This window comes from Oncorhynchus keta, chromosome 36, assembly GCF_023373465.1.
Source record: "Oncorhynchus keta strain PuntledgeMale-10-30-2019 chromosome 36, Oket_V2, whole genome shotgun sequence".
Taxonomy (NCBI): domain Eukaryota; kingdom Metazoa; phylum Chordata; class Actinopteri; order Salmoniformes; family Salmonidae; genus Oncorhynchus; species Oncorhynchus keta.
In genome coordinates this window covers 25,701,674-25,726,336 of record NC_068456.1, presented here as the reverse complement: position 1 = coordinate 25,726,336, position 24,663 = coordinate 25,701,674, and the positions used below count along the sequence as shown (strand labels likewise).

The 24,663-nt window shown below is 43.5% G+C and overlaps 2 protein-coding genes across 4 annotated transcripts; both read left to right on the top strand.

Moving 5' to 3' along the window:
- The first annotated feature begins 3,016 nt into the window (after positions 1 to 3,016).
- Positions 3,017 to 16,112, top strand: qrfpra (pyroglutamylated RFamide peptide receptor a). Its single transcript, XM_035754707.2, has 6 exons — positions 3,017 to 3,608; positions 9,702 to 9,860; positions 10,628 to 10,689; positions 10,822 to 11,057; positions 11,443 to 11,540; positions 14,460 to 16,112. Exons 1-6 carry the CDS (start codon positions 3,269 to 3,271, stop codon positions 14,846 to 14,848), a joined length of 1,284 nt encoding a protein of 427 aa, XP_035610600.1. The 5' UTR covers positions 3,017 to 3,268; the 3' UTR covers positions 14,849 to 16,112.
- A 2,184-nt stretch (positions 16,113 to 18,296) lies between these two features.
- On the top strand, positions 18,297 to 22,618 carry rps24 (ribosomal protein S24). 3 transcript variants are annotated; one of them, XM_035754578.2, is made up of 6 exons: positions 18,300 to 18,409; positions 19,491 to 19,556; positions 19,724 to 19,933; positions 20,129 to 20,242; positions 21,324 to 21,341; positions 22,538 to 22,618. In XM_035754578.2, the coding sequence occupies exons 1-5, from the start codon at positions 18,407 to 18,409 to the stop codon at positions 21,327 to 21,329; spliced, it is 399 nt and encodes a 132-aa protein (XP_035610471.1). In that variant the 5' UTR covers positions 18,300 to 18,406; the 3' UTR covers positions 21,330 to 21,341; positions 22,538 to 22,618. The 3 variants fall into 3 exon arrangements, with proteins under 3 accessions (XP_035610468.1, XP_035610471.1, XP_035610472.1); XM_035754579.2 differs by lacking the exon at positions 21,324 to 21,341 and having other exon boundaries at positions 18,301 to 18,409; XM_035754575.2 differs by lacking the exons at positions 21,324 to 21,341; positions 22,538 to 22,618 and having other exon boundaries at positions 18,297 to 18,409; positions 20,129 to 20,365.
- Positions 22,619 to 24,663: the final 2,045 nt, after the last annotated feature.

Genomic DNA, 24,663 nt, shown 5'->3' with positions numbered 1-24,663 from the left:
TTGGGCCACCGAGTGGGGAAGGAGGGGAACAGCACCATGGAGGACAAGGTAGGGGCTGTCAGAGACTGGCCCACCCCCACCGACCAGCGTCAGCTGAAGAGCTTCCTGGGCCTGGCCTCGTACTACAGGAGGTTTGTACGGGGCTTCTCAAGCGTTGCTGCTCCACTGAACCGCCTGCTGCCGAAGGACAAGGCTTTCACTTGGACAGTGGAGTGTGAGGAGGCATTCAACACCCTCAAACGTGCACTGATCGAGGCCCCCGTGCTCGCCCCCCCTGACCTCACCTTGCCCTTTATCCTGGACACAGACGCGAGCAATGTGGGCATGGGTGGGGTGCTGGCCCAGGTGGGGCCAGAGGGGGAGAGAGTGGTGGCGTACTTCAGCAAAACATTTGACAAACATGAGCGCCGCTACTGTGTCACCCGGCGGGAGCTCTTGGCTGTTGTGTGTCAAACACTTCAAGTACTACCTGGGTGGTCTGCCCTTTACTGTAAGGACTGACCACTCTGCTCTCCAGTGGCTCATGTCTTTCAGAGAGCCAGAGGGGCAGGTGGCACGCTGGTTGGAGGAGCTTCAGCCGTATGACTTCACGGTGGTGCACAGGGCAGGGGCACGCCACTCCAACGCCGACGCCATGTCCCGTCGGCCCTGTACTGCAGACGGCTGCCGCCACTGTGAACGGAGAGAGGGACGGGAGAGAGAGCTGCGGGCAGAGGAGGGTGTCTGTGCCACAGTGTGTCGGGCGAGCGGGCCTGTCTGCTGTGAGCTGCAGACTGTCGACGTGGCTGAATGGCGGCAGCAGCAGGGACGGGACACAGACCTACAGCCAGTGCTACAGTGGGTAGAGGCGCAGGTGAGGCCACCATGGGAAGAGGTGACAGCGCTCTCACTCGCGACCAAAGGGTTGTGGTCGAAGTTTGAGAGACTGCGGCTGGCTGATGGCGTGCTACAGCGGGCATGGAAGGAGTCAGCTACGGGAGAGGAAGGTGGCAGGTGGTGGTCCCAAAAGCATTGCGGGAGGCTGTGCTCCAGAGTACTCATGGGGGGGTGGGGACTGGACACTTTGGGGTCACAAAAGCACTGCGCCGTCTCCGTCAGGGCTTCTACTGGGGGCAGCACAAGAGGGATGTGGAGGACTTTTGTCGCCGCTGTGACAACTGCACAGCGAGAAAGGGCCCCCAGGCCGCTCTCATGCTCAGCTCCAACAGTTCCCAGAGGGGGCTCCCATGGAGAGGGTGGGAGTGGATGTAGTTGGGCCGTTCCCCACCACAGACAGTGGAAACCGCTGGGTGCTCACGGCCATGGACTATTTCACAAAATGGCCCGAGGCCTATGCTCTGCCTGACCAGGAGGCAGAGACCATCGTCGACGCCTGACAGCGGGGATGTTCAGCAGGTTTGGAGCTGCAGAGTCCATCCACAGCGACCAAGGCAGAAACTTTGAGTCCCGTGTGTTCGCCACCATGTGTGAGAGGCTGGGTATGCACAAGACCCGCACTACTCCTCTCCATCCTCAAAGTGATGGCCTTGTGGAGCGCTTCAACAAAACGCTTGGACAGCAGCTGGCCATCGTCTCTTCCAAACACCAGCGTGACTGGGACAAGCACCTGCCTATGGTCCTCATGGCATGCCGCTCCGCTGTCCAAGACTCCACTTCCTGCACGCCTGCCCTCCTCATGCTGGGGAGAGAGATCCGCACCCCTGCGGAGATGGCGTTTGGTCGGCCCCTGGATAGCCCTCATGTTCCTCCGGGGCCGGAGTATGCCCGGAGACTCCAGGACCGCCTGGAGACAGCCCACACCTTCGCCAGAGAGCAGCTGGTGAATGCAGGTGTGAGGCAGAAAAGGAACTATGACGTGCACACCCGGGGAAGGCACTTTGTGGCTGGGGAGCTGGTCTGGGTCTACAGCCCCCTAAGGAAAAAAGGCAGATGCCCCAAGTTGGACAGTCACTGGGTGGGACCCTGCAGTGTCCTGGAGAGGGTAGGGGAGGTTGTGTCCCTGGTGCAGCTTCCTCCCAGGGGGTGAAAGGTGGCACTGCACCGGGACAGGTTAGCCCCATACAGAGGGGCCTCTTCTCCCCAAACCCCAGGAACCCCCACAATTCCCCTCTCTGGCAATGACATTCTCCAGGCACCCACCCTCAGGTGCCGCAGACAAGGCTCCAGACAGCCCACTCCCCCTGTCTCCCCCCCTGTGTCACCGCGTGGTTCCCCAGAGCCACGGACTGTATTACCCGTTCCCGCTTCCTTGTCACCCATATCCCTGCCTTCATCCCCTGGGTCCCAGAGGGGCACTCTGCGACCATCACGGCCACGCAGGCAAATGAGACCTCCGGGTCGCTTCAGAGACTTTGTTTGTTCCCTCGGGGACGAGGGACTTTGTGGTGGGGGGCTGTGTAGCGACCCGCACAGACAGCTGTGTGTTATGTGTTAGGCTAGGAGGTGGTTGTGTTGTACTGACCAGTACCCGGTGTTCGCCGACCTGTCAATCAACCTGCTATCTGCCAATCACGGGAATGCCTGGAATGTTCTGATGCCGGGCATCCTGGTGGTTGGCGGAGTGGCGTGGAGGGGGTTGGGCAGGGGGGTGGAGCATTGGAAGTTAAGACCAGGTTCAGCCTTTGTTCTCTCTCTCTTACGTCTGGGTTTCACAAGAGAAGGTCACGATTGGCTTGTGGGTTATCTGTCATCTATTTGGCGTGTGCTACGGCCCAAACAGTAGCCTGTGTAAAGTTGGTGTAATAAACCGTCCATTCGTAAACTCAAGCCTCTGTCTGGACAATTGTTCATTTATGATCTAGTCAGGTCATTACAATATATATATATATATATATGATCTTAAAACCACTTAGTGGGTTGAGGACAATTTGACCTGAAATTGACTCATAATTACAATAACTAAATATTTATTTATTTAATTAAATATTTAAATGCAGCTATGGGATACATGGGGGGTTAAATGTTATCTTGTCAACGTCCTATATATAGTCTAATGATTATTGAGTGATGACGCATGCCAGCGTGCGATGCAGCGGTTGAGTAGTAGCCTGGGAGAGCTAGCATGGCACAACTGGAGCCTCCACACGGAGAGAGGAATAGGCTACTCACGCATTTTCGCACACGTCTCGGGTGGTGCACAGGACACCGCAGGGGTTTTATCACGATTTATCGCTTCAATAAGTCTCTAATAAGGACCCCGCTCTGCCTAAATAAAGGTGAAATCAATTAGCCAGACAGCAAATTAAATAATAGTAATCCGTCACTTACTATGGGGAATACGAAAATAACTCCAGAGGCCCTGCAAGAGCTACTTTACCGTTATAATTTAACGCGTCGGGAGTTTATTGAAATCTACAAAATCCAACCGCTGGTTTATACGCCTGAGCTTCCACCTGGAGCCAAGACAGCGTTCGTGATTGTGTACGCGGTTATTTTCTTGCTGGCACTACTTGGAAATAGTTTGGTTGTTTACATCGTGGTGAGAAAGCGGGGAATCCAAACTGCCACGAACATCTTCATTTGTTCTCTAGCAGTGAGCGACCTCCTGATTTCGTTCTTCTGCATCCCGTTCACTTTACTGCAGAACATCTCATCCGAGTGGCTAGGAGGTGAGAGAGTATTATCTATCTGTGTTTTATGAAGTGATTCACTTATAAATTGAGCCTGTTTTGTAAAAATGAACCTAACATGAATTATGGATGGTTAGGGCTATTATGTTAATGGGAGAGCCACGACTTTCAAAACCACAGCTATTGAGTCATCTACAATTTAGGGCATCGCCTTATAAAATAAATTCCAAATCGAAGATTTAATATAACTTAATTGACTTTTTTTCTGATGGTAATATAACCTATTTTGTTCACTACAGACAACCCAATAATAACTGAGGCTTTACAGTTTGCTGGTATAAGTTCTGACTAATAATGTGAGAAAGCAGAGGTAAAGTGGAGGCTACTAAACAGTCACACTAAAAAGCAATGGCTCCATGGGGTTTCAAATCTGTGGCTCTTATGGGGATTTCAAATCTGTGGCTCTTATGGGGATTTCAAATCTGTGGCTCTATGGGGTTTCAAATCTGTGGCTCTATGGGGTTTCAAAGCAATGGCTCTATGGGGTTTCACATCTGTGGCTCTATGGGGTTTCAAAGCAATGGCTCCATGGGGTTTCAAAGCTGTGGCTCTATGGGGATTTCAAATCTGTGGCTCTATGGGGATTTCAAATCTGTGGCTCTATGGGGTTTCAAATGGCTCTATGGCTCTGTGGCTCTATGGGGTTTCAAAGCAATGGCTCCATGGGGTTTCAAAGCTGTGGCTCTGTGGGGATTTCAAATCTGTGGCTCTATGGGGATTTCAAATCTGTGGCTCTATGGGGTTTCAAATCTGGCTCCATGGGGTTTCAAAGCAATGGCTCCATGGGGTTTCAAAGCTGTGGCTCTGTGGGGATTTCAAATCTGTGGCTCTATGGGGATTTCAAATCTGTGGCTCTATGGGGTTTCAAATCTGTGGCTCCATGGGGTTTCAAATATGTGGCTCCATGGGGTTTCAAAGCTGTGGCTCTGTGGGGATTTCAAATCTGTGGCTCTGTGGGGATTTCAAAGCTGTGGCTCCATGGGGTTTCAAATCTGTGGCTCTATGGGGTTTCAAATCTGTGGCTCTATGGGGTTTCAAATCTGTGGCTCTATGAGGTCTCAAATTTGTGGCTCTATGGGGTTTCAAAACTGTGGCTCTATGGGGTTTCAAATCTGTGGCTCTATGGGGTTTCAAATATGTGGCTCTATGGGGTTTCAAAGCTGTGGCTCCATGGGGTTTCAAATATGTGTCTCTATGGGGTTTCAAATATGTGGCTCTATGGGGTTTCAAATATGTCGCTCTATGGGGTTTCAAAGCAATGGCTCTATGGGGTTTCACATCTGTGGCTCTATGGGGTTTCAAAGCAATGGCTCCATGGGGTTTCAAAGCTGTGGCTCTATGGGGATTTCAAATCTGTGGCTCTATGGGGATTTCAAATCTGTGGCTCTATGGGGTTTCAAAGCAATGGCTCCATGGGGTTTCAAAGCTGTGGCTCTATGGGGATTTCAAATCTGTGGCTCCATGGGGTTTCAAAGCAATGGCTCCATGGGGTTTCAAAGCTGTGGCTCCGTGGGGATTTCAAATCTGTGGCTCTATGGGGATTTCAAATCTGTGGCTCTATGGGGTTTCAAATCTGTGGCTCCATGGGGTTTCAAATATGTGGCTCCATGGGGTTTCAAAGCTGTGGCTCCATGGGGTTTCAAAGCTGTGGCTCCATGGGGTTTCAAAGCTGTGGCTCCATGGGGTTTCAAATCTGTGGCTCCATGGGGTTTCAAATCTGTGGCTCTATGGGGTTTCAAATCTGTGGCTCTATGGGGTTTCAAATCTGTGGCTCTATGGGGTTTCAAATCTGTGGCTCTATGGGGTTTCAAAACGGTGGCCCTATGGGGTTTCAAATCTGTGGCTCTATGGGGTTTCAAATATGTGGCTCTATGGGGTTTCAAATCTGTGGCTCTATGGGGTTTCAAAGCTGTGGCTCCATGGGGTTTCAAATATGTGGCTCTATGGGGTTTCAAATATGTGGCTCTATGGGGTTTCAAATCTGTGGCTCTATGGGGTTTGAAAGCTGTGGCTCCATGGGGTTTCAAAGTTGTGGCTCCATGGGGTTTCAAATCTGTGGCTCTATGGGGTTTCAAATCTGTGGCTCTATGGGGTTTCAAATATGTGGCTCTATGGGGTTTCAAATATGTCGCTCTATGGGGTTTCAAATCTGTGGCTCTATGGGGTTTGAAAGCTGTGGCTCCATGGGGTTTCAAAGTTGTGGCTCCATGGGGTTTCAAAGTTGTGGTTCTATGGGGTTTCAAATCTGTGGTTCTATGGGGTTTCAAATATGTGGCTCCATGGGGTTTCAAATATGTGGCTCCATGGGGTTTCAAATATGTGGCTCTATGGGGTTTCAAAGCTGTGGCTCCATGGGGTTTCATGTCTTCATATTGATTGGTCTACTTAATTTCATTACATAAAACATTAACTTTAAATCATGTCTAGTTTCAACATGGTGACAATTTAATGAGGACCACTGATTAGAAATTATGAATGCAACCAGATTGGGATGTTTCATCATTAGACTACAACACCACAGATATGTCCCAAATAGCACCCTATTCTCTAGGTAGTACACTACTTTTGACCAGAGCCCACAGGGCCCTGGTCAAAAGTGGCGCACTATATAGGCAGCATGCTACCGTTTAGGACACACACACCCTATTTTTGTAAAGAATCACGCAATTTGTTGAATAAGGTCCATGTTTGCAAAAGTAGAGATTCTCATGATTTAAGAATAATTTCCCCTGTCTCTGTAAGGTCCCTCAGTTGGATAGTGAATGTCAAACAATGATTCAACCTCAGAGCAACCAATGAGCTTTAAAAGTATGGAATACATTTTTAGACAGGCACAGATCAGGGGAGCTAAAAACAATAATCCTAGCCACTGAATATCTCTTTGAGTTTGGTAATCTGTGGGTGGTATGTCATATTTTTATTTTACCTTTATTTAACTAGGCAAGTCAATTAAGAACACATTCTTATTTACAATGATGTCCTAGGAACAGTGGATTACCTGCCTTGTTCAAGGGCAGAACGACAGATTTTTACCTTGTCAGCTCGGGGGTTTGATCTCTTGATCTTTTGGTTACTGGCCCAACGCTCTAACCACTAGGATACCTGCCGCCACAGACCCCATATCCCCCAGATACTGTAAAGATCTGGCCATCCTTCCTTACTGAGCTGCCGAATAAAATGGAAACTGCTCATGGATATTTCTCTGAGGCTGAAGATGATTTTAAACAGTCAAGTGAATTCATTGGCTGAGCTCATTGCATTCACTCCACATTACTGGCCTGTATGACAAAGTGAAAAGAAGGAATCCCTTTCCAAATTACCATCCTGTTTGCAAAGCCCTTAAAATAAATCATGCAAGACAGCATCGTAAAGAAATGAACTTTTTGGCCTAAATGAAAAACATCAGGTTTTGATCAAATCCAACATAACACATCACAGAGTGAAACCCTCTCTAAAGCTCATTTCCTGCCATTCTAAACATTTTGCCATGTTCATATGATATCTGAGTGAGAGAGACTAAAAAAATCAATTGGGGCCCCCTAGAGGTCAGGGCCCCAGGGCACGTGCCTTGCGTGCCTGGTCAGTAATTCGGCCATGATTACTACAAGGTTTAGATAGCTGGCTAGACTAACTTAACCAGTAATCTATAAAATGTTAGATGACATGGTCTAACTGAGTGACTGTCAGTGACTGATATAACAAGAGGAAAACTGCTCAAATTTCGAAATTGCATGTTGTGTATCCTACTATCCGTACTAACAGTAAGCTGAGACCCCAACTGACTAGTGTGCATGGCTAAAGAGCTCTATTTTCATGTCATCTGACCAGAAAGTCAAATAACATTTGATTAGATTTTTATTTGAAATAAAGATCTTTGGCCACGCACACCATTACTTGTCTTTTTTGCTCAGCTTTATCAAGGGTGCCAATAATTTTGGACTTGTAACTGACATTTTCCCAATACCTCTTCCATTGTCGTGCCAACAAACTAATTCTGGTAAAAGCATTCAAACATAATTTCTATGATTTGCCTTAATTGTCTGGCAAAATAACCAATTTCTAGGAAATCATTCAAGTATCATTATCCTGCGAACAGACACATCACTGATATACCTCTAAGTCGATCCTTTGTCAGTCAAATAAACCGATTCTAGTAAAAGCATTCAAGCATCAATATCAACCTTCTGTTATCAATCAAAAGGACACATTTTGGGAAAATCATTCAATTATTATTATGTCCTCATTATACCATACATCATCCTTCCGTTGTTAAGCAAACAGATACGTACAGTATAAGTATGTTAAAACACAACGCATAACATTTTTGTAAGCCTTCCATTGATTAGCAACAAGACACATTCCTAGGAAAAGCATTCAGGTATTTCACCTTCATAAGCACTAACGCGTTTGACTAAACCGTTACACAAGATACAGATTTGTATAAGCCTGGCGGTAAAGAAGAACAACATCTCTGGTCATGCATAGAAGAATTGAATTGTGCACCAAATCAAGTAGAAAATTGGCCATTACATGATTTATTATTTCTTTATTAGCAACCCTGGTGTCCACTAGCACCAGGGTTTTCATTGGCACCAGGTTGTCCACTAGCACCAGGGTTTTCATTGGCACCAGGTTGTCCACTAGCAACAGGGTTTTCATTGGCACCAGGTTGTCCACTAGCACCAGGTTGTCCACTAGCACCAGGTTGTCCACTAGCACCAGGTTGTCCACTAGCACCAGGTTGTCCACTAGCACCAGGTTGTCCACTAGCACCAGGTTGTCCACTAGCACCAGGTTGTCCACTAGCACCAGGTTGTCCACTAGCACCAGGTTGTCCACTGGCACCAGGTTGTCCACTAGCACCAGGTTGTCCACTGGCACCAGGTTGTCCACTAGCACCAGGTTGTTGTCCACTAGCACCAGGTTGTCCACTAGCACCAGGTTTTTCACCAGGTTGGCACCAGGTTGTCCACTAGCACCAGGGTTTTCATTGGCACCAGGTTGTCCACTAGCACCAGGGTTTTCATTGGCACCAGGTTGTCCACTAGCACCAGGGTTTTCATTGGCACCAGGTTGTCCACTAGCACCAGGGTTTTCATTGGCACCAGGTTGTCCACTAGCACCAGGTTGTCCACTAGCACCAGGGTTTTCATTGGCACCAGGTTGTCCACTAGCACCAGGGTTTTCATTGGCACCAGGTTGTCCACTAGCACCAGGGTTTTCATTGGCACCAGGGTTTTCATTGGCACCAGGTTGTCCACTAGCACCAGGGTTTTCATTGGCACCAGGTTGTCCACTAGCACCAGGGTTTTCATTGGCACCAGGTTGTCCACTAGCACCAGGTTGTCCACTAGCACCAGGTTGTCCACTAGCACCAGGGTTTTCATTGGCACCAGGTTGTCCACTAGCACCAGGTTGTCCACTAGCACCAGGGTTTTCATTGGCACCAGGTTGTCCACTAGCACCATGTTGTCCACTAGCACCAGGTTGTCCACTAGCACCAGGTTGTCCACTGGCACCAGGTTGTCCACTAGCACCATGTTGTCCACTAGCACCAGGTTGTCCACTAGCACCAGGTTGTCCACTAGCACCAGGTTGTCCACTGGCACCAGGTTGTCCACTAGCACCAGGTTGTCCACTGGCACCAGGTTGTCCACTGGCACCAGGTTGTCTACTAGCACCAGGTTGTCCACTAGCACCAGGTTGTCCACTAGCACCAGGTTGTCCACTAGCACCAGGTTGTCCACTAGCACCAGGTTGTCCACTGGCACCAGGTTGTCCACTAGCACCAGGTTGTCCACTAGCACCAGGGTTTTCATTGGCACCAGGTTGTCCACGAGCACCAGGTTATCCACTGGCACCAGGTTGTCCACAGGCACCAGGTTGTCCACTAGCACCAGGTTGTCCACTAGCACCAGGTTGTCCACTAGCACCAGGTTGTCCACTAGCACCCTTTCGGACACAGAAAAGGACTCCTGTGGATTGCATGCATTGGGCCTGGTCAAAGGTAGTGCACTACATAGGAATTAGGTTGCCATTTCAGACACAGGCTTTGTCCCTCTCCTCTTATAGGTGTTCTGGTGTGCAAGACCATTCCCTTTGTCCAGACGACAGCAGTGGTGACAGGTATACTCACCATGGCGTGCATCGCTCTGGAGAGGTACCAAGGCATCGTCCATCCACTCAGCATGAAGAGACAGTACACACCACAGAGAGCCTACAGGATGCTGGGTAAAGTAAAGATATGGACCTGTATTAACAAATTGTCTGAGAGTAGACAGTAAGTAGATAGTAATTTTTGCTATTCTCTTTAGGGGAGAGAGGAACAAAGTCACCTTTGACCCTCCTCAGGGTACCAAGTAGAGGCGTTGTTTTATTCTTCTGACAAACAATAAGAATAACCCGGACGACGCACAATTGGCCTAGCGTCGTCCGGGTTAGGGAGGGTTTGGCCGTTAGGGATATCCTTGTCTCATCGTGCACTAGCGACTCCTGTGGCGGGCCGGGTGCAGTGCACGCTAACCAGGTCGCCAGGTGCACGGTGTTTCCTCCGACACATTGGTGTGGCTGGCTTCCGGGTTGGATGCACGCTGTGTTAAGAAGCGTTGCGCCTTGGTTGGGTTGTGTTTTGGAGGACGCATGGCTTTTGACCTTCGTCTCTCCCGAGCCCATACAGGAGTTGTAGTGATGAGACAAGATAGTAACTACTAACAATTGGATACCACGAAAACGGGGTACAATTATTATTTGTTTTATATGCCGTTTCCAGCTACAATAGTCATTTAAAACATTAACTATGTCTACACTGTATTTCTGATAAATGTTGTTATTTTAATGGGCAAAAAAATGTGATTTTCTTTCAAAAACATGGGCGTTTATTTGTGACCTCAAAAGTATATATATATATATTTTACTGAGGTCCGGACCTCTGTGTCCTCATATGTAGTTACGGCACTGGTAGAACCATGTCTTCATTTTGCTTTGTTCTCTTTGACTAGGAGTTGTTTGGCTTGCATCCATGATTGTTGGATCTCCCATGTTGTTGGTGCAACAGTTAGAGGTGGGTAAGATACTACACTCTGCGTAGTACTCCTGCCAATTGCTTTTAAGCTATTTCCCTGTCCAGATGTGTTAGATCTGTGATTACTTTGTGTGTGTGTGTTTGTGTATTCACACTTGTGTCTCTCTCCAGGTGAAGTATGACTTCCTATACGACCTACACCACGTGTGCTGCCAGGAGCGTTGGCGCTCTGCCTCACACAGACAGCTGTATGCCACCTTCATCCTGGTAGTTCTGTTCCTCCTGCCCCTGGCGGCCATGTTGATCCTCTACACACAGATAGGGATCGAACTGTGGATCCGCAAGAGGGTGGGCGACTCCTCTGTACTTAACACCATGAACCAGGGAGAGGTGGGAAAGATTTCCAGGTCTGTATAGAGATACTCTATGTATGATACCTCACAAAATGACTCCATAAAAAACTTGTGTGTTCAACAACCTATACACATACATGGTAGTTACGTTCTGTAGGTACAGAGTGATTGCAGCGGACATGAGTCGGTACATGGTTGCTCATGGTCTTTTGATAAGGTAGCCCCTCTGCCTGCGACTTCAAAATCAGTGTCAAGAAAGAATATCCTGTTGGTCTGGTGGTCAAGATGTTGGTTACTCCTGTGGAAGATCCTGTCTGTGACATAATTATGATAATTTCACTGAATACCGAGTATAAGAATATTATCATATGATCCAAAAAGTTTCCTCATGTTAACCCGACAGGTTAATATGTGTTTCTTATTCTTTGTTGGTGATTAGAAGGAAGAGGAGAGCCATCAAGATGATGATTACCATTGTGGTGCTATTCACTGTGTGCTGGGCCCCATTCCACACCGTCCACATGCTCTCTGACTACAGTAAGTCTGTCTGAGAAGCCAATAGCCATAAGACACTTCTCTTCTATACATCATTCAGTTGATTTCAATTATGGATTCATATGATTGGAAGTGAGACCCGGAGATGGAGGTCCCAGGGAGAATGGAGAGGCTGCTTTGCATCCTATTGTTAGATTATTGCTGTTATGAAGAAAAAAAACATCATGGGGAGACTGAAAATAAGTTATTAAGATAAATGTTGGAGGGGGGGTTCTATTAAGCTAACATGGAATGGTTTTAAGATGTTCATTTAGCTATTTGATTTAGAATTTTAGGTCCCCTGTGGGAATAACAAAAAAGTATATACAGTACCAGTCAAAGGTTTGGACACACCGACTGATTCAAGGGTTTTTCTTGATTTTTCTTATTTACTACATTGTAGAATAATAGTGAGGACATCACAACTATGAAATAACACATGAATTCATGTAGTAACCAAAAAAAGTGTTAAACAAAACAAATCAAAGATTCTTCAAAGTAGCCACCCGTTGCCTTGATGACAGCTTTGCACACTCTTGGCATTCTCTCAACCAGTTTCATGAGGAATGCTTTTCCAACAGTCTTGAAGGAGTTCCCACATATGCTGAGCACTTGTTGGATGCTTTTCCTTCACACTGCAGTCCAACTTATCCCAAACCATCTCAATTGGGTTGAGGTTGGGTGATTGTGGAGGCCAGGTCATCTGATGCAGCACTCCATCACTCTCCTTATTGGTCAAATAGCCCTTATACAGCCTGGAGGTGTGTTTGGGGTCATTGTCCTGTTGAAAAACAAATGATAGTCCCACTAAGCGCAAACCAGATGGGATGGCTACAGAATGCTGTGGTAGCCATGCTAGTTAAGTGTGCCTTGAATTCTAAATACATCATAGACAGTGTCACCAGAAAAGCACCACCACACCTCCTCCTCCGTGCTTCACAGTGGGAACCACACATCCAGAGATCATCTGTTCACTTACTCTGCGTTTCACAAAGACATGGCGGTTGGAACAAAAAATCTCAAATTTGGACTAATCGGACCAAAGGACAGATTTCCACTGGTCTAATGTCCATTGCTCGTGTTTCTTGGCCCAAGCAAGTCTATTCTTATTATTGGTGTCCTTTAGTAGTGGTTTCTTTGCAGCAATTTGACCATGAAGTCCGGATTCACACACAGTCTCCTCTGAACAGTTGATGTTGAGATGTCTATTACTTGAACTCTGTGAAACATTTATTTGGGCTGCAATCTGAGGTGCAGTTAGTGAACTTATTCTCTGCAGCAGAGGTAACTAGTTCTTCCTTTTCTGTGGTGGTCCTCATGAGAGCCTGTTTCATCATAGCGCTTGGTGGTTTTTGCGACTGCTCTTGAAGAAACTTTCAAAGTTCTTAAACATTTCCGGCATGATTGTCATGTCTTTAAGTAATGATGGACTGTTGTTTCTCTTTGCTTATTTGAGCTGTTCTTGCCATAATATGGACTTGGTCTTTTACCAAATAGAACTTTCTTCTGTATTCCACCCCTACCATGTCACAACACAACTGATTGGATCAAACGCATTAAGAAGGAATGAAATTCCACTAATTAACTTTTAACAAGGCACACCTGTTAATTGAAATGCATTCCATGTGACTGCCTCATGAAGCTGGTTGAGAGAATGGGTGGCTACTTTGAAGAATCTCAAATATAAAATAAATTTTGATTTGTTTAACACAAATGTTTGGTTACTACATGATTCCATATGTGTTATTTAATAATTTTGATGACTTCCTTATGCCCTAAGGGTCGAAACATTGTTAATAAAGATCAACTGGTAGCATGAGCAGCAGTCTGCGGCATGATCCTTTCTGTTTTCCATGAGTTTGCCTCACTCCAGCACCTGCGGAAAGTACCTGGATGTGCTTCAGATTTTGTTCACTATTATTCTACAATGTAGAAAATAGTCAAAATAAAGAAAAACCCTTGAATGAGTAAGTGTATCCAAACTTTTGACGGGTACTGTATGTGTTTGATGAATTATTGAATTTGGCCTTTACTACTTTAGCCCATAGAAATGCACTGAATAACGCATTCAGAAATGGCAAAACAGACTAAATATAAAACATAAGGAAAAAGGTTTTGAAGTGTCTGTCCTATATCTAGGAGATATAAGAAAAGCTCAGGAAATATATGTTTTGGTACACATATTTAACCCCCTTTTTTTTGTTGGCACAAAACTGCTTCTATACATCCATATTTTTTTTACCAGTACCTCGTTACCTTCAGACAAGTCCCGTGACACTTGTGGGAGTCTTAGAGCAAAGCCGAGTCTTGTCTATCCATAGAGTGGTCATATTAGTTTGTAGCCCAAACGGTTCGGACGCTACAGACATAAGTTGGCACATTGGCGGTACCACTTCAGACGAGTCCCGTGGGGCTTGTGGGGGGTCATAGAGCAAAATGGAGAAGACCATTGTGTTCATGAGAGTCTCATCTTTCCATAGTGTGGTCAAACTGTTCAGACGCTATAGATGTTTTTGTGAGAAGACCAATTTTAGGGATGTGTCCTGGTCTGACAAACAGCGCTGTAGCACTGCCACATTCCACCGCAGATGCGGAAGGCGGCAGTGTAGCCTAGTGGTTAGAGCGTTGGACTAGTAACCGGGAGGTTGTGAGCTGACAATCTGTCGTTCTGCCCCTGAACAGGCAGTTAAACCACTGTTCCCAGGCCGTCATTGAAAATAAGAATATGATCTTAACTGACTTGCCTGGTTAAATAAAGGTAAAAAAAAAAAAGTATCCCTTTAAACAGATGGGTATTTTTGTATTATGTTAATTAGATTGACACACGGATGCGTCAATTGATTATTAAGGATTAAGGATTAAGTACCACATTATCTAACAATCCCACCTAATTCAATTCCACATTATCATTCCCATCCTCAGATTACCTGGACGAGCAGTTCAACGACATCACGGTGAACATGATCATGGCCATCGCCCAGGCCATCGGTTTCTCCAACTCCTTCAACAACCCTATCGTCTACGCCTTCATGAATGAGAACTTCCAGAAGAAATGTATGTCCACCTTCTCCCAGTGCTGCCGACGGCCAAACCAGAGGGTTGGAGCTCTAGACGTCACCAGTAGATCCAAACTACATGTCCGTTTTACCCGACCGAGGGACAGACAAGAGGCGGCCATCTTGGAAGACATGTCCATCGTACAGGCCACCAGGACACATATTGGTGGGATTGAGAATGGTGCCTTAAAGCTAAATACAGCTCCATCCTATGCAGAGGAGATCTTGTTTGTGACCTGTGAGCCACAGACATGAGTGGAAGTCAGATATAGATATGCCTATATTAGATTTGGGACTTCTGTTCCCTAATGTGGTCCTGCTTGGCTCAGTTGGTAGAGCTTGCCCCGCCAGGATTGTGGGTTCAATTCCCGGGGCCACCCATACGTAGAATGTATGTATGTATGCATGACTGTAAGTCACTTTAGATGGAAGCGTCTGCTAAATGGCATCTATTATCAACAGTGAGGTTACAATTGAATCAAGTGATTGATGATCCTAAATAAAAGGACCAGTCATTCACACCTTACTTTTAAAGGACCCCTAAAATCAGTGTAGGTTTCTTTTCTGGATTAGATTTGTATCTCAAAAATAATGGATATGACCACTCTACTCATGTGTGACCCTAGACATGAGATTCTGAACTCTGGAGAGAGAATATATGGCATCAATCATCCATATTTTATTTATCTACCTTGTTTTTCCTCCACTTAGGGCCTTCCTCCACTTAGGGCCTGTCTGGTTTTATTGTGCTGCCTTTGAAAACTGACTATAGGTAGGGTATTGGTATCCTCCAGAGTTATGTATTATTTGTGAAGTTTGTGCATACATTGTTGTGGCATTAAATAAAACTGTGCTGTGAAGTATTTTTCAATTTTCTTTGACAACAGATGAAAGCGTAGGAATGTGTCATGCAGGGGAGGCTAGTGAAATCCTAAAAAATATTTGAAACAGAATGGGTTACCAGTAATTAACTGGTCCTGAACATCTCTAAAACTAAGAGCATTGTATTTGGTAAAATCATTCCCTAAGTTCTAGGCCTCGGCTGAATCTGGTAATGAATGGTGTGGCTGTTGAACAGGTTGGCAGATGTAGATAGGCCTGACTGCATGGCTTCTTGTTTTTATAAGCGACAATGTGTTGGAAATTCCAAATTGTTTGCTTAGTCAATTTACACACAGCATTGACATACACACTTACCCCACCAGACATGCCACCAGGGGTCTTTTCACAGTCCCCAGGTACAGAAGAAATTCAAGAAAACGGACGGCCTCCCAAGTAAATCACCCAGATCCACACATGTTTGCGCCTCTGCCCAATCATGTGAAAGTCATATTTTAGGGCCTAATGATTTTTTTTGTTGAAAATTGACTGATTTCCTTCTATGAACTGTATCTTAGTAAAATCGTTGAAATGGTTGCGTTTATATTTTTGTTCAGTATATGTAAATTGTAAAGTATTTTGTCATGTATTTTCGTTATGAAAATAAGAATTTGTTCTTAACTGACTTGCCTAGTTAAATAAAGGTAAAATAAAATTTAAAAAAATGTGTCGGACCCCAGTAAGACTAGCTGTCGCCATTGATGTTTGCTAATGGGGACCTTAATAAAATAAAATAAAAAATGTCATGCACCCATTATTTTAGAGGGTGCACGAAGTACATGAGAATGGAAGGTGGGTGTTATTCCGTGAAATTCGATTTTTTTCTAAAAACCTGAAACATCTTCCTGCAATCTAGAGCCATAATCATTATTCTTAATTCTATGTAAATAATAATAATAATACGTATATTTTTCTGCATAGGTTATCTAAGCATACATCTTTAAAATTGACATTTTAATTAATGATGGACATTGATTCTTTAAGAACTTTTATACCTTAGGAGTTTTGTACATCTGCCACACTGGCATAGTATCATAACCCAAGAGTTAAAGCTATTTGAGTTTTTTCTAAAGTATAATAACCTTGCCAGCAGGTATGCCAGCTAAGATAGACAAGCTACTCTATCTAACTTGATTGATAGCCTGAAATCGCTTGGTAGCTAGTTATGAGGTTGGGAGATTGGGAACCTATCAAGCTGGCTAGCTAAAGCCAATTTAATAAAATTGCTAGGTGGCTAGAATTACAGAGAAACAACAAAACATGTTTGCTTTATTTAATCATCAAGAAGGAATCAATCGGCTACATAACTTGATCAAATGAATTTACAAACATACCTCCTGTGAGTCCTGACTATCACCAGAAGCTAAAATCAAATCACTTGACACTTTCTCTCCTACACTGACAATACTGTCTGCATACACGAGAGCAGGAGTATCTAGCGTCCTGTCAAGTATATCTTTGCTCAGTGGTGCACCTTGGAAGGAACCACTTAATAGGGAAAATACCGCTGACAGATATGTTTATAAATAATTATGATATAACGTGGTCTAAAAAAAGGAAGTTAAGTAATTAATTTAACATCTGATAAATGTAACATCTGAAAAAAATTATCTGAAATTCCACTCTGGAATGTGATTCTTTGAGGTTTGAATCCATAAAAATAAATTAAATAACCATGTTACTGTGCATTTAAAGTCCAGTTTCTCGTGGATTTCAATATGTGAAATCCGTGGTTCTGTTTGGCTCGGTTGGTAAGAACGTGGTCCAAAGTATTTCGTTCCGATGGTCCAGCAAAATGTTCACACTGCTATGCTTTATCTTGGCCAGGTCGCAGTTTCAAATGAGAACTTGTTCTCAACTAGCCTACCTGTTAAAATAAAGGTGAAATAAAATCAAATGTTAATTGTTGGACATAACAGACTGTAAAAACACCAGGAAATCCAAGTTATTTTAATTTTGGAAAGCCGCTCCCAAGTATTCCCATGCATATAATACAGAGACGCCATCATATACAAATGTAATCAAGGTTTGAAAAAATTATGATTTCATCTAATATCATATATCTTCGGGCTTCTTGCGGTCAATTTGCAGTCTACAAATTATTTGTAATTATGTCTGGCCCGCCGACCAGCCGCTCAAGAAAAAATCGGCCTGCGGCTGAATCTAGTTGATGATCCCTGCTCTACAAACAAGTAGTGGACACTGGAAATGTGTCTATTTTAATCCATGACCCAAATCACGGCCCAGGCTGTCATTGACGCTACTTGACTGACATCTAGCGGTATAGGTAGGATTTTCTCTCTATGATTTCTCTACTTCTCCATTGCCGCCAATTTTCATGAATGACGTGAATAAAAATACTTCCATGTCGTTCAATAATAAAACAAAAGTATACATTAACATACATTGTTGCGTTAATAAATAATAATGTGGTGGACTACTTTTGGAAAAAGGGCTTCAGAGCATGATTGTGTAACTGCTAGATTAATAAAATGGCCACCAATGAATAAATGTGTAATCAATAAACATGTCATTTCTGAATGTATTGCATACAATTTTATATAGGATACTCATACTCACACATATAGGATACTCATACTCAATATAAATACATATACATTCACGTCAGTAAGTACAGAAAATAAAATACAGATTAATCATGGAGTATTTTTGGATAACACAAATTTGTTTGCCAAAATTACATGGGCATTTATTTTATTTTGTGACGTTTGATCTATTGTCATATACACTTAAGAAAATAGTACATACAAAGGACAAAACGACACGTTATATTTTCCTCTGTGTGCTCTCAAATAATCTGCATGTATTTTTAGTCAGGCAAGAATTTTGGTCGCACCGCTTCCATTCAGGCATTTGGTTGGCCAGCTTCGGGCCCTTCCTCCTTTTCCGCATCCCTGAGAGGCTGATGCCAAGATGGTGAGTCTTGTGGCATAAAATGTTTAATTAAATCCTTCATATATCTTAAGCATCCTTTCGTCGTTGTTAAAGTCATGAAGTCCGAATACATTGACAAGCCATCCGTGATAGGAATATTACAACATTTAAGTTGTAAAAGTTATTTTTAGTCCTTTAAGAACTGGTGGCCTAACCGAGCTCTGGCTTTTGGACCGCCTCTTCATTCGGTTGTGCAAGCCATTCAGTAATTTTATAACACATGACTTCTACTTTTCCACGACTACAAGTTGGTGGCTACATTTTTTTTTTTTTTTTTTACAGTACGATATAATGCGGTTATTTGGCCAGCACGGGTTTAATGGCTAACAAGGTGTCCTCGACTGCTGTGGCTAACGGTAGTCTTCCTGACACAGCATGTCAGTTGTAAAGCAGCATTGTTATTCTGGATACTATCTTGCTAACGTTAAATGCCATAAGATGACTAACGTTAACTTACCACAAATGTATGATATTTGGCATGTACCTTCTAATCAATCCAACCAGAAGTACTCATGTCTTTGAAGTAGTTAGCTAACTAACCGGTCTAGCAAACGTTGGCCGGCTAACGTTAGTTAGCGAGGTTGCGAACTAACGTCAGTGACGCTAGCAACCTGTCAGCATGATTTGGTTTGTAAGTAATTGGCATACTTTTCACGTAGCTAGCCACTAAATCTTACCTGTGTAAGTCACGAAATACAAGGTAATGAAGTTGGCTAACTACCTCTAGGTGCCTGGTGTGAGCTGATGTGTTTGTCATGGAACAAGTAACTTTAAAAAAAATTGCCCTACTAATCAACTAGCTACTTGACAAAGCCATCGTCTTTTTCAATAATTGTTGCTGTTTACTACTTGTATATATTATGTGTGTAGGGTCCCCAGCGTATCAGGATTCGTTGTAATTTCCAGATTTTGTTGAAAGTAGTGGCTAGAATATAAACACGTTAAATTACTGTAAAAAAACAACAATGTGTTCACCTGCAAGAAGGGTTCTGAAAAGCTACCTATAACGGTATTGTCATTCCAGTATTGTAAATGCTAACCTCTGTTTTCCATCTACTTGCAGAACGACACAGTGACAGTCAGAACCCGGAAGTTTATGACAAACCGGCTGCTTCAGAGGAAGCAAATGGTAAGTCCAAATGTTTCTTTCCTACCACTATGACACCAAAACATGACCCCAATTGCTGTATACTGAGTGTTCAGCACACATTATTTAGTGAAGCAGTCTGCTGTTTCCTTTCATTTTTATAAGTGCTGCGTGGTCTATAACTGTTTCTCCATTGTCTCCTTTTCCAGGTTGTTGATGTCCTCCATCCAGGCAAAGCCACCGTCCCTAAGACTGAGATCAGGGAGAAGCTGGCCAAAATGTACAAGACCACCCCCGATGTGGTGTTCGTCTTCGGCTTCAGGACACAGTTTGGTGGTGGCAAGACGACAGGTTTCGCCATGGTCTACGACTCTCTCGACTACGCTAAGAAGAACGAGCCCAAGCACAGACTGGCCAGGGTGAGTGGGTGCTGGAAAAATGGAAATAAGTGTTGAGATTTTTTATTTTGGGGGGGGGGCTTTATTCTTTTAATTTGTATGACACCATGTCTGTGTATAGTTTGTCCCATCAGTATCATCTATTGTCTGCTAGTGATGCCCTTGATGCACATTGCAAGCAATGCTATTTTGCTAAATATGTTTTTGTTCTCACAGCACGGTCTCTATGAGAAGAAGAAGTCTTCCAGAAAACAGCGCAAGGAACGCAAGAACAGAATGAAGAAAGTACGAGGTACCAAGAAAGCCAGTGTGGGTGCTGCTGGCAAAAAGGTAACTTGGCTGTTCCTCCTATGGTGCATTCCTCTTGCTACAGTATGGGTGCGTCTCAATAGTCACAATTTTACACAAGCTGCTTTTGTTGTCCTTCCTCTGCTTTGATTGAAAACGCAGTGGGTGAATGTATAATGATGTATGTACAATATGGTGTATGTACAATATTTGTTTTCACCCAAGAGAACTTAACATCTGTGCAGATGGAAGGGGCAGCTTAAGACTATTGAAACACCCCACTTGTCACTTCATTCTTATTAGTTAATTATTCATTACATGCATATCTTTTCCACTTCCTACGTCTTAGTTTTGTCTTTATTTATGTGTTCTTACTGTTTTAATGAGTAATCTTTTTCTCCCAAACTGTTCTTTGGGACTGTAGAAGGTAAATGTTTTCATCAGTAGACTAACTGCTGTGTGTAGATAATGCTACTGTGGTGTTCCTAGCTGACTTCATCCCAATCTTCCCTTTTATATAACCAAAAAAGCTACTGCCTTTTTACGTGTGGATTTCTTTAATGTCCACATTGGGTTTCAGTTCAGTCCCCTACCAGTTAGAATGAGCAACTAAGTATTAACTCATGACCCTAATGTTGGTGAGTGTGAACTGAACACTAATAGTTGTTTAGATCCCAAGTTAAACCATATTGTGTAATATTAAGACTTAATAGTAGGTTGCCAAGTGGATCTCTGAAAGACAAGAAACTAGAGCCATTTCTCAATTCATTCCTGGATGACCCCAATGGAGAACATATGTTTGTTTTAGTCCAGCACTAACACATAATTCAACTAGTCAAGTCTTAGTGCTGGATTAGAACACAAATATGCACCCCCAAGAATGGATTGATATACTTTCTAGCTGCATTTGTGTGTATTTATTGAAATTCCCACATCTAGTGCTCAGCATTCATTCTGGATTGTAATTATTTTCCTGGGTGGAGTTGACTGAATTTTGTAATTCATCTTCGGTGATAATCTTATGCCGTTCAGGGGTCTACTCTATGAGTAAAGTATTTTAAGTAGCTTAACATTATCTTCATCCTTTTGCCTTTCTTTTGCCTCCTGTGGATTTCTTTTACAGAAATGAGGTCTGTTCCAGGTATTAAGCCAAGCGGGCATGGCGTGCTGTTATTCATGTGTTGAAATGAACATAGACTCTTATATCCTGGTAGTGCTAGTTGAGACCGGTCTCTGCATGTCTGTAGTCTTTCCACAACCTATTATCTACCAATACCAACCTTCCCTCTTCAACCCACCCGATTTCCCTAAACTCCTAAAGTTACCCTGGCTGTTGGTACTTATACCCTGACAAATAATATTATATCCACTAACGTCATATCAACTTAAAGAAAGTCTAAATTACACTACTTTGCTTCTAAAGGTTACTATTCCAATTCTGCTGTTAAACTATTACATCTTTGTATTTGCCAACCGCTGAGTACAGTTATGCTAACATGCAGTACAAGCGGTGGCCTCCGGTTGTCATGTAATAAAGCAAGTCTAGAGTGATGCATTGGATAATAAGTTATAACCAACTACTGTCTGTGTGAGACAACTGAACCACATGTCCACTTATACAACTTTTCTGAAACATTAACCTTCATAATTTCATTTTGGCATGTATTTAATGTAATGTTCTTTTATATATTTATATTTTGATGTTTTATTATACTAGACTGCCAAATAAATTGGTATCTGAGCTGAAAAATGTAAGATGCACTATGCAGAAATCACTCAGCCATTTCCTGGTTGCTAAAATTCTTAAGTTTGCCTAATTTCAGTTTGTGACAAAACAAGGAAATATTGTCGAATCATTGTACCATCTAAACCTCTGTGAAATATATTTTCTATAACCATAAAATATTGTATTTTCGGCAGTTTGAAGCTGGTGTACAAAAGCAAAAGTAAGACACAAACCGAACTTAAGAACGGGAAGCATTAAAATAATGCACATAGAACAGAGCTACTGCTTCTTAGACTTTCTTTCAATGAGAATCACAGATCTATAACACATTTCTGTGAATTTGGTTGGTTGCCCAAAAAGTTTCATTGCAGCTTTATCTGTAATTTTGCAGTAGACATTTTGGTGCATTTACTATAACCTATGTGTAGGTTGAGCCAACGTCCCTAGCAAATGCATCTGTTCCCACACCCAATTTCAATACTATTACCCTCCTTCAAACCCTCAGCCCAAAAATTAGTTGATCCCCCCCCCCCCCTTGAGTATAGTGGTGGATAGAAAGTGAACTTCTGTTTTGCAGATGAACTAACTTCCCTTCCTCTGTTTTCCTACAGTGAGCCCGGAGAATCAGGGATGGTCCTCGTGCTCAAGATGTTCTTGTATATTGTCATCAAATAAAACGTTTGGAAAAGTCACTCCTGTTTTCACAACTTATTTTTATATGCCCTGGACAAATTTGACATGTTTGTGTATACTGTTACATTTGCAGTGTGCGGTAAATATACTGAACAAAAATATCAATGCAACATGTAAAGTGTTTCATGAGTGAAATGAAAGATCCCAGAAATGGTCCATATGCACAAAAAGCTTATTTCTCATGTTGTGCACAAGTTTGTTTACATCCCTGTTAGTGAGAAGTTTTCCTTTGCCACGATAATCCATCCACCTGACAGGTGTGGCATTTCAATAAGCTGATTAAACAGCATGGTCATTTAACAGGTGCACCTTGTGCTGGGGACAATAAAAGGCCACTAATGTGCAGTTTTGTCACGCAACACAATGACTTGGATGTCTCAAATTGAGGGACTGTGCAATTGGTATGCTGATTGCAGGAATGTCCACCGGCGCTGTTGCCAAATAATATTAATTTCTCTACCATAAACTGCCTCTGTTTTACAGTAGTTTAGGGGATAGAGGGATAATGAGGTAAATTGTTACTTGAACTACTGCGTTGATCTTGCATAAGTAAGCTTGTGAGATGTGTGTGTGGTTGTACAAGCAGAGATGTAAGCGGAAGCGAGACATCCCACTCGCTCATTTTTTCCTGGTTACGTTCTTGGATCATATAGCCAATGAACTAAGCAGACCAGACCCAGCTGATTTTGCATTGGTGTCTATGGGAGAGACGTTAAGCAGACCAGAACACACATTTTTTCTATTTGTAAGCGGCCTGAGTTCGACCATAATTTATCCACCATCTATGGTACAAAGCTAACAGTAGGAGGCCCTAACAATAGGTGGGAAGGCAAGCGGTCTGCTTATTGCTTCAACCCCTCGTGAACAGATTGATGTGAGTCGACCCTGTCGCTTTGTCTCTTTTATGCTGGTAAATGTAGTAATGGATCAGAAAATGAAGACTTCAGGGTCAAAGATTCAGAATTGTCTGGAGAGTGCCCCCTACTGGCCAACCAACATTAGACTCCTGCTACATTCTCTTTTAATACTGTTGAATGGTGTGTTCCCTTTGAATGAGTCTGAAAATATCCAATATTACCAAATGCATTGAATGTTGAATTACTGAGGTGATTTGTGGATAAACTATTGTCCTATATAATGGTCTCATACACTGGTCCAGTGTGTTCTTACTCTTTGTAGACATTTAGTTTTCTCTTATGACTTGAATATTTCCACCTTAATTTCTCACGATGAGAGAAGACATAAATGAAAGGCTTCATTCTAATCAAGTTGAAAATATGTAAAGTGTTTTGTAAAAATGGTTCCATTGTGTTCACCAAGACTGAAGACCCTTGGTGTGAGCACAGAGCTGAACCAATGGTGCTATGTTGCAGAGACTACTACTGCTGTAATTCATACTGATTTGTCTTGGGCTATGCACTTTTTTGACAACATACCTGGCTCCTACCAGGTGACATGCAAAGGTCAGTGTCTGCACCTCATTACTGCTGTCCCTGATGTCTCAACACTAGGTCCCCATGGGTTCTCTGTACACAAACTTGCTTCTGTCACATCCTTACATGGTCTCATCACTTATGCTGATGGCACTCAACTCTTTCTCACAAGTATGATTTCTGTGTGGCTGGCAGATATCTCTGCTTGGATGTTGGCCTGCCACGTCAAGCTCAAACTACAACACAGCACTGCTATTCCTTCCTGGGGAAGGTGTGCCAGATCCAAGACCTCTCCATCACAGTTGACATACTCCATTGTTGTGTCCACCTTCCAGACTATATAATCTCTGTGGTTTTGGTCACGCTGAACTGATGGTGCTACAATGCAGACTACTAATGCTGTAACCCATTGATTAACAGAATGGTTCAACCTGTACATGTTTATTAAAATGTATGTCTCAGGCTCTGTACTCTCTTTGTTGTCACCTTGGCATGACGGGTGAAGTGAAACAATGTGAGCGTGTGAGATCAGGCTAGTTTAACGAGGCAAGCTTTTGATACAACTGGGCAGTCATAAAAACATGCAGCCTGACCTTCACCTCAGTCTGGCG